The sequence below is a fragment of the Gouania willdenowi genome, chromosome 7 (genome assembly GCF_900634775.1).
Source record: "Gouania willdenowi chromosome 7, fGouWil2.1, whole genome shotgun sequence".
In the NCBI taxonomy this organism is placed as follows: domain Eukaryota; kingdom Metazoa; phylum Chordata; class Actinopteri; order Blenniiformes; family Gobiesocidae; genus Gouania; species Gouania willdenowi.
This window is the reverse complement of record NC_041050.1, coordinates 1674502-1687361: the sequence shown is the minus strand read 5'-3', so window position 1 is coordinate 1687361 and position 12860 is coordinate 1674502. Positions and strand designations below refer to the sequence as shown.

The 12860-nt window shown below is 37.4% G+C and overlaps 1 protein-coding gene across 1 annotated transcript in view; it reads left to right on the top strand.

The window, feature by feature from the left end:
• Positions 1-12860, top strand: part of dgkaa (diacylglycerol kinase, alpha a) — a 46532-nt gene that overhangs the window by 28937 nt on the left and 4735 nt on the right. The window contains exons 4-18 of the mRNA XM_028452627.1: positions 2913-3042; positions 3179-3253; positions 3335-3384; positions 3459-3533; positions 4711-4827; positions 8042-8159; positions 9231-9319; positions 9396-9515; positions 10218-10316; positions 10424-10510; positions 10958-11031; positions 11149-11223; positions 11316-11401; positions 11496-11585; positions 12061-12221. Of these exons, the coding sequence (XP_028308428.1) occupies positions 2913-3042; positions 3179-3253; positions 3335-3384; positions 3459-3533; positions 4711-4827; positions 8042-8159; positions 9231-9319; positions 9396-9515; positions 10218-10316; positions 10424-10510; positions 10958-11031; positions 11149-11223; positions 11316-11401; positions 11496-11585; positions 12061-12221 (1446 nt within the window). The remainder of the gene's footprint in view (positions 1-2912; positions 3043-3178; positions 3254-3334; positions 3385-3458; positions 3534-4710; positions 4828-8041; positions 8160-9230; positions 9320-9395; positions 9516-10217; positions 10317-10423; positions 10511-10957; positions 11032-11148; positions 11224-11315; positions 11402-11495; positions 11586-12060; positions 12222-12860) is intronic.

Below are 12860 nucleotides of genomic sequence, written 5' to 3'. Positions count from 1 at the left end.
CAAAATTGATTAAAAAAACCAACAAAATGACATAAAATACACAAAAGGATGACAAAAAATACTCAAAATGGCCGAAATGTACTCAGAAAAACAATAAAAATTACTGTAAAATCACATAAAACGACAGAATAACATACAAAGATGAACAAATGTACACACAACTGACTCAAAAAACACACAAAATGATAGACATACACATTAGGACAACACACATTTTCTTTAGGATTTTGTAAATAATGAGTACATTTATTTTAGTTTAAATATGTTTTTTAAAAGAAAAAGAAAAAAATTCAAACAAATGTATGTTTCAGATTATTACAAAATGAATACAATTTAAAATAATAGAGGAGTGGTTCCCAAACGGTGTGCTGCGGCACACTGGTGTGCCATGGGCCGTGGGATTTTGTGACAACCATACTGTTGCGGTGCACCTCAACAGGTGAGCGCAATCGCACTGATGAGAAAGTCACTCAATAAACGACCTTTGGCTGAAACGTGCACTGCACATCACGCACGGTAAAAGGACTAAAACCAAAGAGCTACTGGTGAGCTCATAATGACAACTCATCATTTTTTAATTCATTTGCTGAGTTAATGAAGTTGTTTATATGAGAAAAGGAAAATGGTTTAAAACCTCGTTTATGTATTTAAGGGCTAAAAGAAGTTAGTATTTAAAATATAGCAAATTTCTCTTTAATAAAATTGTAAAAATATTTGATTTATGTATGAAAATATTGTAGTATAAAAGTATTTCTGTTGGCCCCCGCTCTTTCTGCTGGCCTGGCTGCATCTGCGAGCCCGGGGCGGCTCCTTGGTTTGCAGTAGAGGTTTTTGCACATATACTGGTCTACGATGCACTGACACGCCTTGGGATGTGGGATAAAACTCATACTGGGCTTAACTTTAGACACTTTGATCCCAAATACCTGCTTTAGGTACTACCACTCACTCATTCCCCCTGTTCACAGCCACCACCATTATAGCTAAGCTTCACACCTGTCACCAGACGGACTTGATTACACAACATAATAAGCACAATATATTCTACAACTTCACATCTCACCCTCACTGTAAAATAATCTATTCTTCCCACCCTTTCTATTTCCTGCCTTGAGAGGCAAACTCTATACCTAAAAACAATTTTTAAAAAAAAAGAAGAAAAAAGAACGCAATATTTCACTGTTACCGCGGTTACGCAGGCGGGAATTCTAAGACTGTCACAAAGTCTGTAGAACAACATTAAAACAGAGAAACAGTGAGCGAGAAAATGGAGCACTTTCTTGTACGGTTGCCCATGATATTGTACATGATATGAGTGATAACACGTGTTATATACTGTAGGTGTACCTTCAGATTTGTACTTGTCCTTTGCTACCTTGGGCACTAAAAGTTTGGGACCCACTGTAATAGACTAATGTACAAATAATAATAGAATAAAATTGAATCAAAGAAAAACTAATTAGAAAAAGGTAATCAAACACTGATTAAATGGAGTCAACCCGTATTGATGGAGGTGATGGAGCAGTAAAATAAATCATTCCCAGTTGTGTGAGACCTCTCTGTACATCTGCAGACGCAGCAGGACTGGAATCCTGGTGCAGGATTGAATTTCAATCTCTCAGTCGACTTCAGCGTGCAGACTAATTTGTGCTGCAAGCAATCACTGCAGCTTTCATTACTCCATTCGTCTACCTTGGTTTTAATGACCCGTTTGCAGAGAAATGTAACTCCTGTAATAGAAAAGGGTGTGAAAACATCCATTAAATGTTGAATAATAGATGTAGATATAGAGAGAAGTGTGAAATATGGTGTGTGTGCTCAGAATAGTAATGCAGTCCCCTCGGCCTCGGTCCCATTCTGGTTTTGCTCTGTTTCTGATGGGCCAGCTTCACATGGCTGTATTTATTACTGGGGCAGCTCTGCAGGGCTTCAGCCGGGGAATTGGAAGAGTGTCAACGAGAAATGGGTTTGTGGTTCACCACGAAGGGGACACTGCGTGATCCCCCTGCAGCGAGTCAGACTGAGCACAGACAGATGGACTCCAGTCTGTGGCTTTAATGTGGAAAAACATGCACTTACTTCAATGTCAGACGTGTTTTTACACCAAAATCACTGAACTGTTAATAAATAAATGCATAAACTTCTGTCTACACTTGAACAGGAGTTATATATTTCCTTTTCTACAAACATCAAACACTGTAGATTAGACACAGGCAAATGGAGGCCCGGGGGCCACATGTGGCCCTCTGTCTAATTTTGTGTCCCTCCCCAAAGTAAATTCACAAATTGACTCCAAAAAGACACAACATGACAGAAAAATACCCAAAATAACAACAAAATGCACAACAATCACTCCAAAAAACACACAAAATGAAAGAAAATTCCAAAAAAGGACAATGAAAATACACAAACCTGATTTCAAAAACTCAAATAGACAACATACGTAATTGCACAAAATTACATAAAAGGACAACAAAAATACATAAAGTTGCACAACAATAATTTCAAAAACTCAGAAAATAAAACAATAATCCACCCAAAGAACAACAAAAATATACAATATGACTGTGAAACCCAAAATGACAACATAAATGTACAAAATGACTCCAGAAACACAAAAGCACACTACATGGAAGAAAAATACACAAAAGGATAACAAAATTACAAAACATCCACTCCAAAAACACACAAAATGAAAGAAAAAGTACACAAAAAGTCTACAATATCATACAAAACTGTCTCCAAAGGATAACAAAAATGCACCAAAAAGAAACAAAAATGCATAAAATGACAAAAGAACACAAAAATTGCTCCAAAACCAAAAAGCCTTTGTTGTTTGCTCAGATTGGTTGGTATTCTAAATGCTGTAATGAATGTTGGTCATGTGAACTTCTCGTTGCTCTGCCCTGCAGTGCATCAATGAAGAAGGGTTTGGTCTCTTCCTGAAGACGTATTTAGAGGTGGAGGACTTCCCTGTGGATCTGTGCCAGAGACTCTTTCGCTCCTTCCAGAACGCTGAGTCGGCTCAGGCAGAACGCAGCAGTGAGACTTTAGAACATGTTTCAGATACTGTAGCTAGCAACAGATGGAGCTTATATCACTTTACGACACACACGGCCTCTGGTGCTAATGTGTAACCACCACCACCCCCCCCCACCCCCCTTCTCTCCCTGTGCAGAAGAGGTTTTCCTGAAGGACGTTTCGTGTTACTTCTCCCTGCTGGAGGATGGCCAGCCCAGGGACAAGCTGGAGTGTGAGTCCTTTGTTTGAGTTTGGCCCAAAAATAAACTCCCAGCTGTGTCACTTCCAGAGTTCATTTCCATTCTCCTTCCAGTCGCTTTCAGGCTCTACGACCGCGATGGCAACGGGGTCCTGGACAGCTCTGTGAGTAGCTGCACTACTCACTGGATCCTATCCCACAAACCCTAAAACAAGTGTTTCCTTACTTGTGTTCTAAGGAGGTGGATCGGATTATTGCTCAGATGATGCACGCTGCAGAATATCTGGACTGGGACGTGTCCGAGCTGAAGCCGGTGAGTGTCATCCTCTGAACTTACAGCACATGATTATAGGATAAAAAAAACATCCACACTGTAGCAATATTTAACAGCAGATCTATGGCTCCATTGATTGGTGGGAAATCAGTAATTATCAGCCAATAATGACAGGATATAGCCCCGCCCCTTTAGTCTAACCAACAAAATGCTGGACTTATTTAGTTTTAGACCTAAAATAACACACAGATAAGAACATTTCAACTAAAAAGTCAACCTGATAATATAGACCCGCCCCTTTAACCTTTGACCCTACTCAGTTAGTGCCGCTACATGCTAAGCTAACCCAAAGTTAGTCACTTTTAACCTTTTCTAAACATATTTCATGCTTATTTTTTTTACCAATTTAACCTCATTAAAGATTTGTAATGCCCATTATTTGCCAATTTAGCCAATATTGACACTTTGAACCATTTTTACCCCTTTTTCTGTCTGTTTTTGTCCACTCTAGTTTGCAACCTTTAACCAATTTCTGTAGTTTTTAAAATCCCATTTCACCACATTTTCCACCATTTTATTTAAATCACTTTGAACCATTTTATTAGTGATTAAAACCAGGATTTCCATCTTTAAGATGACTATAATAATAATAATAAACGTTCCTGGATAACAGTGGATATTATTCAGATGAATAAATAAATGTGGTTATCACAGATTCATAGAACAATAGACCATCATTTTACTGACTTTATGGATGGACCCCAAAAATCTCTCCCCTTTATTCCCCCTTATAGATGGTCCTGTCTCCACATGACTGTTCTTCAATGTTCATGTCTGTGTTCAACCACCTTCAGATACAGTGGGGGTCCCCTCTCTCTGGAACCTTTATTTTTGGGGGTTGCGGGGCTGAACAGGTTGAGAACCGCTGGGTTAAAGGACGCTGTGTAACCCTAAAGTTGTAGCCTAGACTGCATTAGCATAGCGTAAGAAAGTAGGTCAGTAGCACCTTTGCTAGCCGTCTTGTACATTCTGTACTTTCCAGGTCAATATAATCTTATCTGGGTGCATTTGTTTGCACATGATCTCCTTTGCTCAGTCACTTGTTACTCATTAGCTTCGCTTCATAAAACCGTGTGAGTAAAATCCACAGATTGTTTGAGACGCTCACGACTCGCTGTGAGCAGCAGAAACATGTGACGCTGTGTGTCTTCCTCAGGTGTTGAAGGACATGATGACTGCGATCGATGCCGACAGCAGTGGAACGGTGTCCCTGGAGGAGTGGGTGGAGGGGGGCATGAACAACGTCCCCCTGCTGGTGCTGCTGGGCCTGAAGGTGCAGCAGAGACGTCACGTCCTCTCACTGTCTTTATCACAACCATATTTATCAGTTATTTAGCAACGTACAAGAAAAACATGGAGACAATGATACAGGTTACTCAAAATGATATTTACAATTATTTAGTAATTCTGCACCAACATAGACACATTAACAACGACCACAGTGTCATTAAATAATATATCTGATAATATATCTGCCTTATTATTATTATTATTATTATTATTATTATTATTATTATTATTATTATTATTATTATTATTATTATTAATAATAATAATATTACAGTATTATCACTGTATAATTGATGTTATCTAGATTGTTTTTTATTAATAATTATTTATTTATAAATTTTACCACCTTGGTTTTGGTCTATTTATTACTGTCTTCATTTTTCATGCTTTATATCAGTTATTATTTGTTTTTCAAAAGGAGGAAAATAACAAGAATATAAAAATTCCTAAGATTGATTGATTGATTATTATTAAATTATTAAATAAAAAGTTTTGACTATGAACTCTGAAAATGAGGATAAAAAATGCAAATAGACAATGAAATAAATTTTCAAAAAATTGACGCATCACAGTAAGAATGAAGTAAAAACACTTCTATGTATCCATCTACAGGACTCCACCACCCACAATGCAATGCGCAGAACTTTTTTGACACTGTCGATAATAGCGCGTTTGCAGTAGAGATCAAAACTAACAAACTTTCCAGTGAGAATTTCAACCTTTTATGTATTTTTTTGCTTTCAAATGATCAATTATTTATTGATCTGTGAGACATTATGTTTTTATCTGATCCAAAAAATATATTATCGTCTCCAGCAGCTTTAATTACCCTTAAAAAACATGAGCCACAGCTTATGATAGAGATTATTTTACTATACATTTATGATTATTTATTATTTAAGCAAATTTTTTTTCAAAATATAACCCCCAGGAATCAAACTCATATATTTAACTTTATTCTTTCTTTGTGGTCCAGTAGCAAAAGTTTCTTGGCTGGGTAAAGGCCAGCGTCCCAGTGGTTGGAGACCACTGACTTATGTGACCATCTTTTGTGTGATTTGTGATGGATTAGTGGATTGTGAGCATCCTCACATGTATCTGTTCTGCTCCTCATCTTTATGAGCTAATGCTAATGCTAATGCTATCAGAACACTTTAGTGTTTCCCTTTTCATCAGCACTGTCTTTGTGTGTGTGCGTGTGCGTGTGCGTGTGCGTGTGTGTGTGTGTGTGTGTGTGATAGGATTTGTTTATTGTATCCATAAACTACTCTCTCTCTCTCTCTCTCTCTCTCTCTCTCTCTCTATGTCTCTCTCTCTATGTCTCTCTCTCTCTCTCTCTCTCTCTCTCTATGTCTCTGGGTCCTGTTCACAATGCCAGGACTTTCCCCCTCAGGATATTTTTAGACACTCCGAGTTATGATGTGAAATTAGGACAGTTTTTCACTGGATAAACAGTAAAATTAACCTCATCTTCTTGTCTTGGAAACATTGACTTTAAATGTCTGTGATGTTAGGGGAAAGAATTCCTTCATTCGCTGCACATTTATGACATTTACGCTGAGAGAAGCTGCACGTGTGTCTAAAAAAGTCAGAAATGCAGGAGTTGGTCATGGTGTATTTATAGGAAGGTTTGCTTTACCACAGCAGCTCCTTCAGCACATCACAGAGAGGGTTCATATTTCTAAATATTTATTAAAATATTTATTCTTATACAATACCGCAACATGTTGTAGAATAAGTATTTATACAGAGATGTTAAAAATCTGATTGGATCCAAACCAAACATTTAGAATGAGTGAATAATGGCTTTTGTTTGTCATATTTTTTTTGTCATTTTGTATAGTTTTGTTGTCTTTTTGTTTATTTTTTTCTTTATATTTGTGTATATTTATAGTTGTCTTGTGTGTTTTTAGAGTCATTTTGTTGAGTCATTTTTATTGTCCTTTTGTGTATTATCGTTGTTAATTTGTGTGCTTTCGTTGTCCTTGTTTCTGTAATTTTTGAGTCTTTTTTTCATTTGGGGGCCTCACAAAATTAGACTGACAGTTCCTCATGTCTGCTCTAATGAAACACAGATACATGTACAGTTAAAGTTTTGGCTTGAGCACATTTATGTAATAAATATGTGCAACTAATGTTACGTATGAAAGAAAAACGTTGTTTCTTTTCTGTGGCGTTAACCACTGAAGGTTAGACCATGAGGGTATTCCAGAAAGGAGGTTCAACAAACTCTGAGTCTATTCATAAACTCTGGGTAAACATATCTGATTTCATTACAGCTGGTATGAAGTGGGTCAGTCAACCCTGAGTATGTAAACCTTGGGTTAATTACGTGCAGGAGCGCGATAAAAATCCATCAAGATAACACGAACTACCATGGCAACCACCCAGATGAGAGCGATTTATTCACCCCACTGGGTGAAATAGCAGAGGAAGTGTACAGCCTTCCTGCTACAGTGGCTATGAAGACAGAGATGGCCACTTGACGTTGCATCATTTATATTGATATTTAATGTTAAGTAGTCACCAGAGTCGTCTGGACATCCAAAAAAGAGCTTGGATTTAAACCCCCGACCCTACGCTCGCAAGAGTGCCTCCCTACCCGCTACGCCACCGTACCTTTCACATCATAGTGCCTATACATCCACCTGCATTACAGTACAAAACAATGTAAAGTTAATGTCAAGCCTTAAATGTGTATTCATTTAAAATGACATCTTTACATTATCCACAGGTTTGTATCCAGGGAACTTTACTACAGACGTCAGTAGATGTTTTAATGTAGATCAACCTCTCAGTGACTTTCACTAAATGTTCTACATCCACAACGTTGTAAAGAAAACTACTGTTTGCTAAAAAAACATAAAGCAGTACAACATTAGTAACGATGTGAGCACGTTGGTGTGTGATGTCACTAATGTGTGTCAGAGAATAGTGTTGAGGTAAATTAAAGTGTTCCTTGAAAAGCGGTGTTCATGTGGGCGGAGCCAGGTAGAAACCCAGGGTTTCTTAGTTTCAAAACCTGCCAGCGAGCAGGTTCAGTTCATGGAGAATGTTACCATGGTGACAGACTCAGAGTTTCCCTCATTTGAGCCCAAACATACTCAGAGTATGAACATAACTCGCTTCCTGGAACACCCCTCTGGAGGCTTTAAACCCACATGAAGATGATGATGATGTTTGCTCTTCCTCTGCAGGTGACTCAGAAGGACGGACAGCATCTGTGGAGGATGAAACATTTTAACAAGCCCGTCTACTGCAACGTGTGTCAGAGCATGCTGCTGGGCCTGAGGAAGCAGGGCCTGTGCTGCTCCTGTGGGTACCTGAACGCACCACGCCACAACAAATCACAGCAAATCATTACATAACTACAACAAAAACACAGAATTACACAAAATCACTACAAAACACCCAAGTCATACCAAATTACACTTAAATACAACAAATCACACCAGAGCAAGCAAGTTACATTTATTTACATAAATTCATACCGAATTACACCAGATTGCAACAAAGTACAGCAAAACATACCAAACTGCAACAAAAACATAGAATTCAAGAACAACATACTGTACAGTACATCAAACAAAATACACCACATTAGCACAAAATCAGTTAAAATGACAACAAAATACATCACATTTCAACAAACTAATTACTTTTATTTAAAATAAATACATACCAAATGACACCATATCTCAACAATTCACAGCAAACCATACCAAAGTACAACAAAAAGCACAGAATTTCACAAAAAAGTCATACCAAATTCTTAAATACACAAAATCGCTACAAATCACACCGAAAAGTTACACAAAATTACACTTAAAAACAAGAAAGCACAACAAATTATAACAATTTACTACAAAAAAATAAAGTGGATTACAACAAATCACACCAAATTACAGAAAATATCACTTTAAATCGTAATAAAATACATAAAATTTCAACAAATTACATTTACTTTCATAAATTTATACCAAATTACACCATATCGCAACAAAGTACAACCAATTACACTACAATAACACATATTACCACATTGATACAAAATTACACCAAATCCAAAGTTTTGGAGGAGTTGAACTTCATCTATTGTTGATTGGTTTATTGTGCTGTCAGTGTGACGGCGCTACTGTAGGTTCATGTTAAAGGTCAATAAAGGTCTGTACAGTACGTAGGAGACGATAAGTGTGTAGAGAGGAGGAGGCTGAGGATGGAGAATCTGAAGAAGCCCAAAGAAGGAGAGCAAAGCTTGTTTGTGTGTTACATGCCTGCTTGAAGAAGAATGTGTAATGATAAATGTCTGTGCGTCACTCACAGCTGATGCGTGCGTGCGTGTGTGTGTGTGTGTGTGCGTGTGTGTGTGTGTGTAATGTTGTGCAGGCTGTAAGTACACAGTACATGGTCGCTGCGCCAACAGGAACCCGGCGCCCTGCACCAGGACCTACGTCAAGGCCAAGAAAGACACGGGGGTAGGACAGCGTTTCCATGACGATGGCCTCAGTGTAACATCACACGCTTTAAAAAGACACGGTTCCCACTTTTCAGGTTCCGGCACACGAGTGGGTGAGCGGGAACTGTGAGTCCAGGAAGTGCGATCGCTGCCAGAAGAAGATCAGGAGCTACCAGGGTCTGACGGGGAAACACTGTGTTTGGTGCCACACCATGGTGAGACACACACACACACATTTCTTTATGGCAGGTGAACCCCACTGCTGACGATGAGACATGGAGTGCCTCCATCCTTCTGAGAGAATGTTCCGTGGACAAATGAGACTAAGATGGAGTTTTTGCATCTCCTCGTTCTCCTGGCTTAGAGCTGTTTTGTTTGGTCCATTTTTAACATTTTGTGTAAAGTTTTGTACACTTTGTCTTTTTTCTTTTTTGCGTTTTTTTCAATGCACATGAAGGAAATAAACAAGTTTATACCACAAACATTTGTAATTGCAACAATTTCTAGGAGAAATTCTGTATTTTCTAGAAAAATTCCAGGGGTACCAATACTTTCGTTCATGATTGTATAATTAATATTTGATGTGGAAGAATAAACTTATTTTAAGTCCTCACCCCGATTTATTAAAATAAAATTTACCTGTACATTTTACACAAAATGTTTATTTTAAACATACAGTATATTAATTTGGCATTGTTATTGTCATTGTTGTTGCTGTAACAATAATGATAATTCCTACTAATATTGTTTATATAGTTATTATTATTGCTCTAAGTTTTATAATTAAAAATAATAACATTATTGTTGTTAATAATGCCATTATGTTCATTATTATTTGTTATTGTTTTTAATGCTATTGTTATTGTTATAATTATTATGAATGTTGTTGTCGTTATTTGTGTGTTTGTGTGTTACAGCGTCATGATGAATGTGCAGAGAAGGAGCCGACAGAGTGCACGTGTGGGTCCCTCAGAGACCACATCCTGCCTCCGTGGGCCATTTACCCCGTTATAAAAGTAACACACACACACACAACAGCGACGCTTGGGAAAGACAGACATGTGTGTGTGTGTGTGTGTGTATGTGTGTGTCTTTAATCTGCTGTATCTGTTCCCATTTAAAGGAGAGACAGAATATCGTAAAGAACGGCTGCTCGAGCTCAACAGACGACAGTGATCTCAACACGACTCCTGATGGACAAGTTCTCCAGGTATTAGACACGCCCATTAACTATTAACCATGACTGGAAACTACAGCTGAGACATGTACCATAATCAAAATTACATATTTTTTTTACCTTTTTTTTACAAGACAATTCAAACAATCGTAAGTCGATTAAATCAAGGGTTCTCAACCTTGGGGTCAGGACTTATTTTGGGTCACGAGACACTGGGACAAAACCACAGAAAAATAAACAAATATACAGTAAATAACAACAAAAACACACAATTTGTTGTAAAACACAACACATTATTTAAAAAATATACAAGAAATTAAAAAAAAAACACATACTAAATAATAACAACCAAAAATGCACACAAACCCTTCTTTGTTGTTTCCAATGTTAATGATCTGATTGGTCATTATTTTAATCAGATCAGACAAAATCACCTGTTGTGCCCGTATCTGTACTAAATGTAAGAGTGTGTATTTACAGATCAGCCCAGTGCCAAACACTCATCCTCTGCTTGTGTTTGTTAATCCTAAAAGTGGAGGAAAGCAGGGCGAGAGGTGAGGACTTTACAATATGTCCCTTTATTTATAATCACACATTTTATTTACTGAAACATTATTATTCCTTTATATTGATTAGTATTGTAATGATGATGTTAAATAATGACATTTCAGAGTCCTGCGTAAACTTCAGTATTTGCTGAATCCGCGGCAGGTTTACAATCTTTCAAACGGGGGCCCCGGGCCAGGGTGAGCCAACGCCTACCACGCATTATTCTAACTTTATTGTAGGACTCCTCTGAACCATGACGTCATTATTCTCGTGTAATCTGCTGCTGCAGGCTGAGCTTCTTCAGAAACCTCCAGGATTACAGAATCCTGGTGTGCGGTGGAGACGGAACAGTCGGATGGATCCTCGACGCCATCGGTGAGGATTCAGGGAACGCATTCATGAAATTACCTTGTTTTAACACACTTCATATATCCTGTGTGTGTTTTTCTTTGTGTGTGTGTGTAATAAGACAAAGCCAATATGACGGTGCGTCCTCCCGTCGCCGTACTTCCTCTGGGAACAGGAAACGACCTGGCACGATGTCTGCGTTGGGGTGGAGGTGAGAAACCTAAACATCTCAAAGCTGATGATTGGCCTCCTCGCTACAACTGTGACTAATGACCTGTCAGAACCCAACCCCAAACTGCCCTCCCCTGTCGGTCTCTGTCACTACTGATTCTTCTCACATGCCCCGCACTGAGGCTAGAACTAGTTCACATAGATCAGAAAAGACTCCATAAATAAACAAAATATTGCAAAAAACTTAAATTGACAACAAAAATACACTAACAATACACAAGATATGAGAAAAATACAAAGAATGACAACAAAAATGCACAAAATTAGTCTAATATCAAAACAAAAGGACAAATAAAATTCACAAAACAACACAAGTATTGCACAAAATGCTACAATATATATACAAAATGATAGAGAAATACAAACAACTACCACAAAATTACTCCAAAGATTCACAAAAATGACCTCTTCTTTGTTGTTTCCTGTGGTAATCCTCTGATTGGTTGTTTTTCTAGGGTACGACGGGGAGGATCTGAGTCGGATCCTCAGAGACATCGAGGGCAGTTCTCAGCTTCTCATGGACCGCTGGAGCGTTCAGGTCATCAGTGACGAGAGCGACGAGAAAGGAGACCCAGTGCCCTACGAGATCATCAACAACTACTTCTCCATCGGAGTCGTACGTTCATCCATCTTCATCCTTCACTGCTCACTCACATTAACACATATTCATACAAATATCAGTCAATATATTCAGAAATAACAACTATCAGCACTAAATCAAGTCTTTGTAGTAGATTTTTTTGTATAGAATAGATTTTGTACACATTTATACACAGAAAATACATTGTTTTATACAGAAAATTAAAGTCTTTTCTACAGAAAATAGATTTATTTGCTGAAAATATTATATATAGAAAATCTAATATTTTGTACAGAAAAATAAGAATTTTTGGATAGAATTTTTTTTTTTCTAGAGAAAATGAAAATTTTGAACAAAAAAGGATTTTATTCCAGAAAATAAAGATTTCATTCAGAAAATATGACTTTTATACAAAGATAAGAATTTTGCGTTGGAAAAAGTTGAGTTTTTTGTTTGGAAAATAAGGATTTTAATATAAAATGAGGATTTTTGTAGAGAAAACAAATATTTTATACAGAAAATATGTCTTTTATATAAAAATAAGAATTACATATGGAAATGTTGGAGTTGTTTTATTTGGAAAATAAAGATTTTTAACATAAAATTATGATTTTTGTACAGAAAATGTTTTTTTTTAATAGAGAATAAGGAATTGGTGTAAAAACCAGTTTTTGG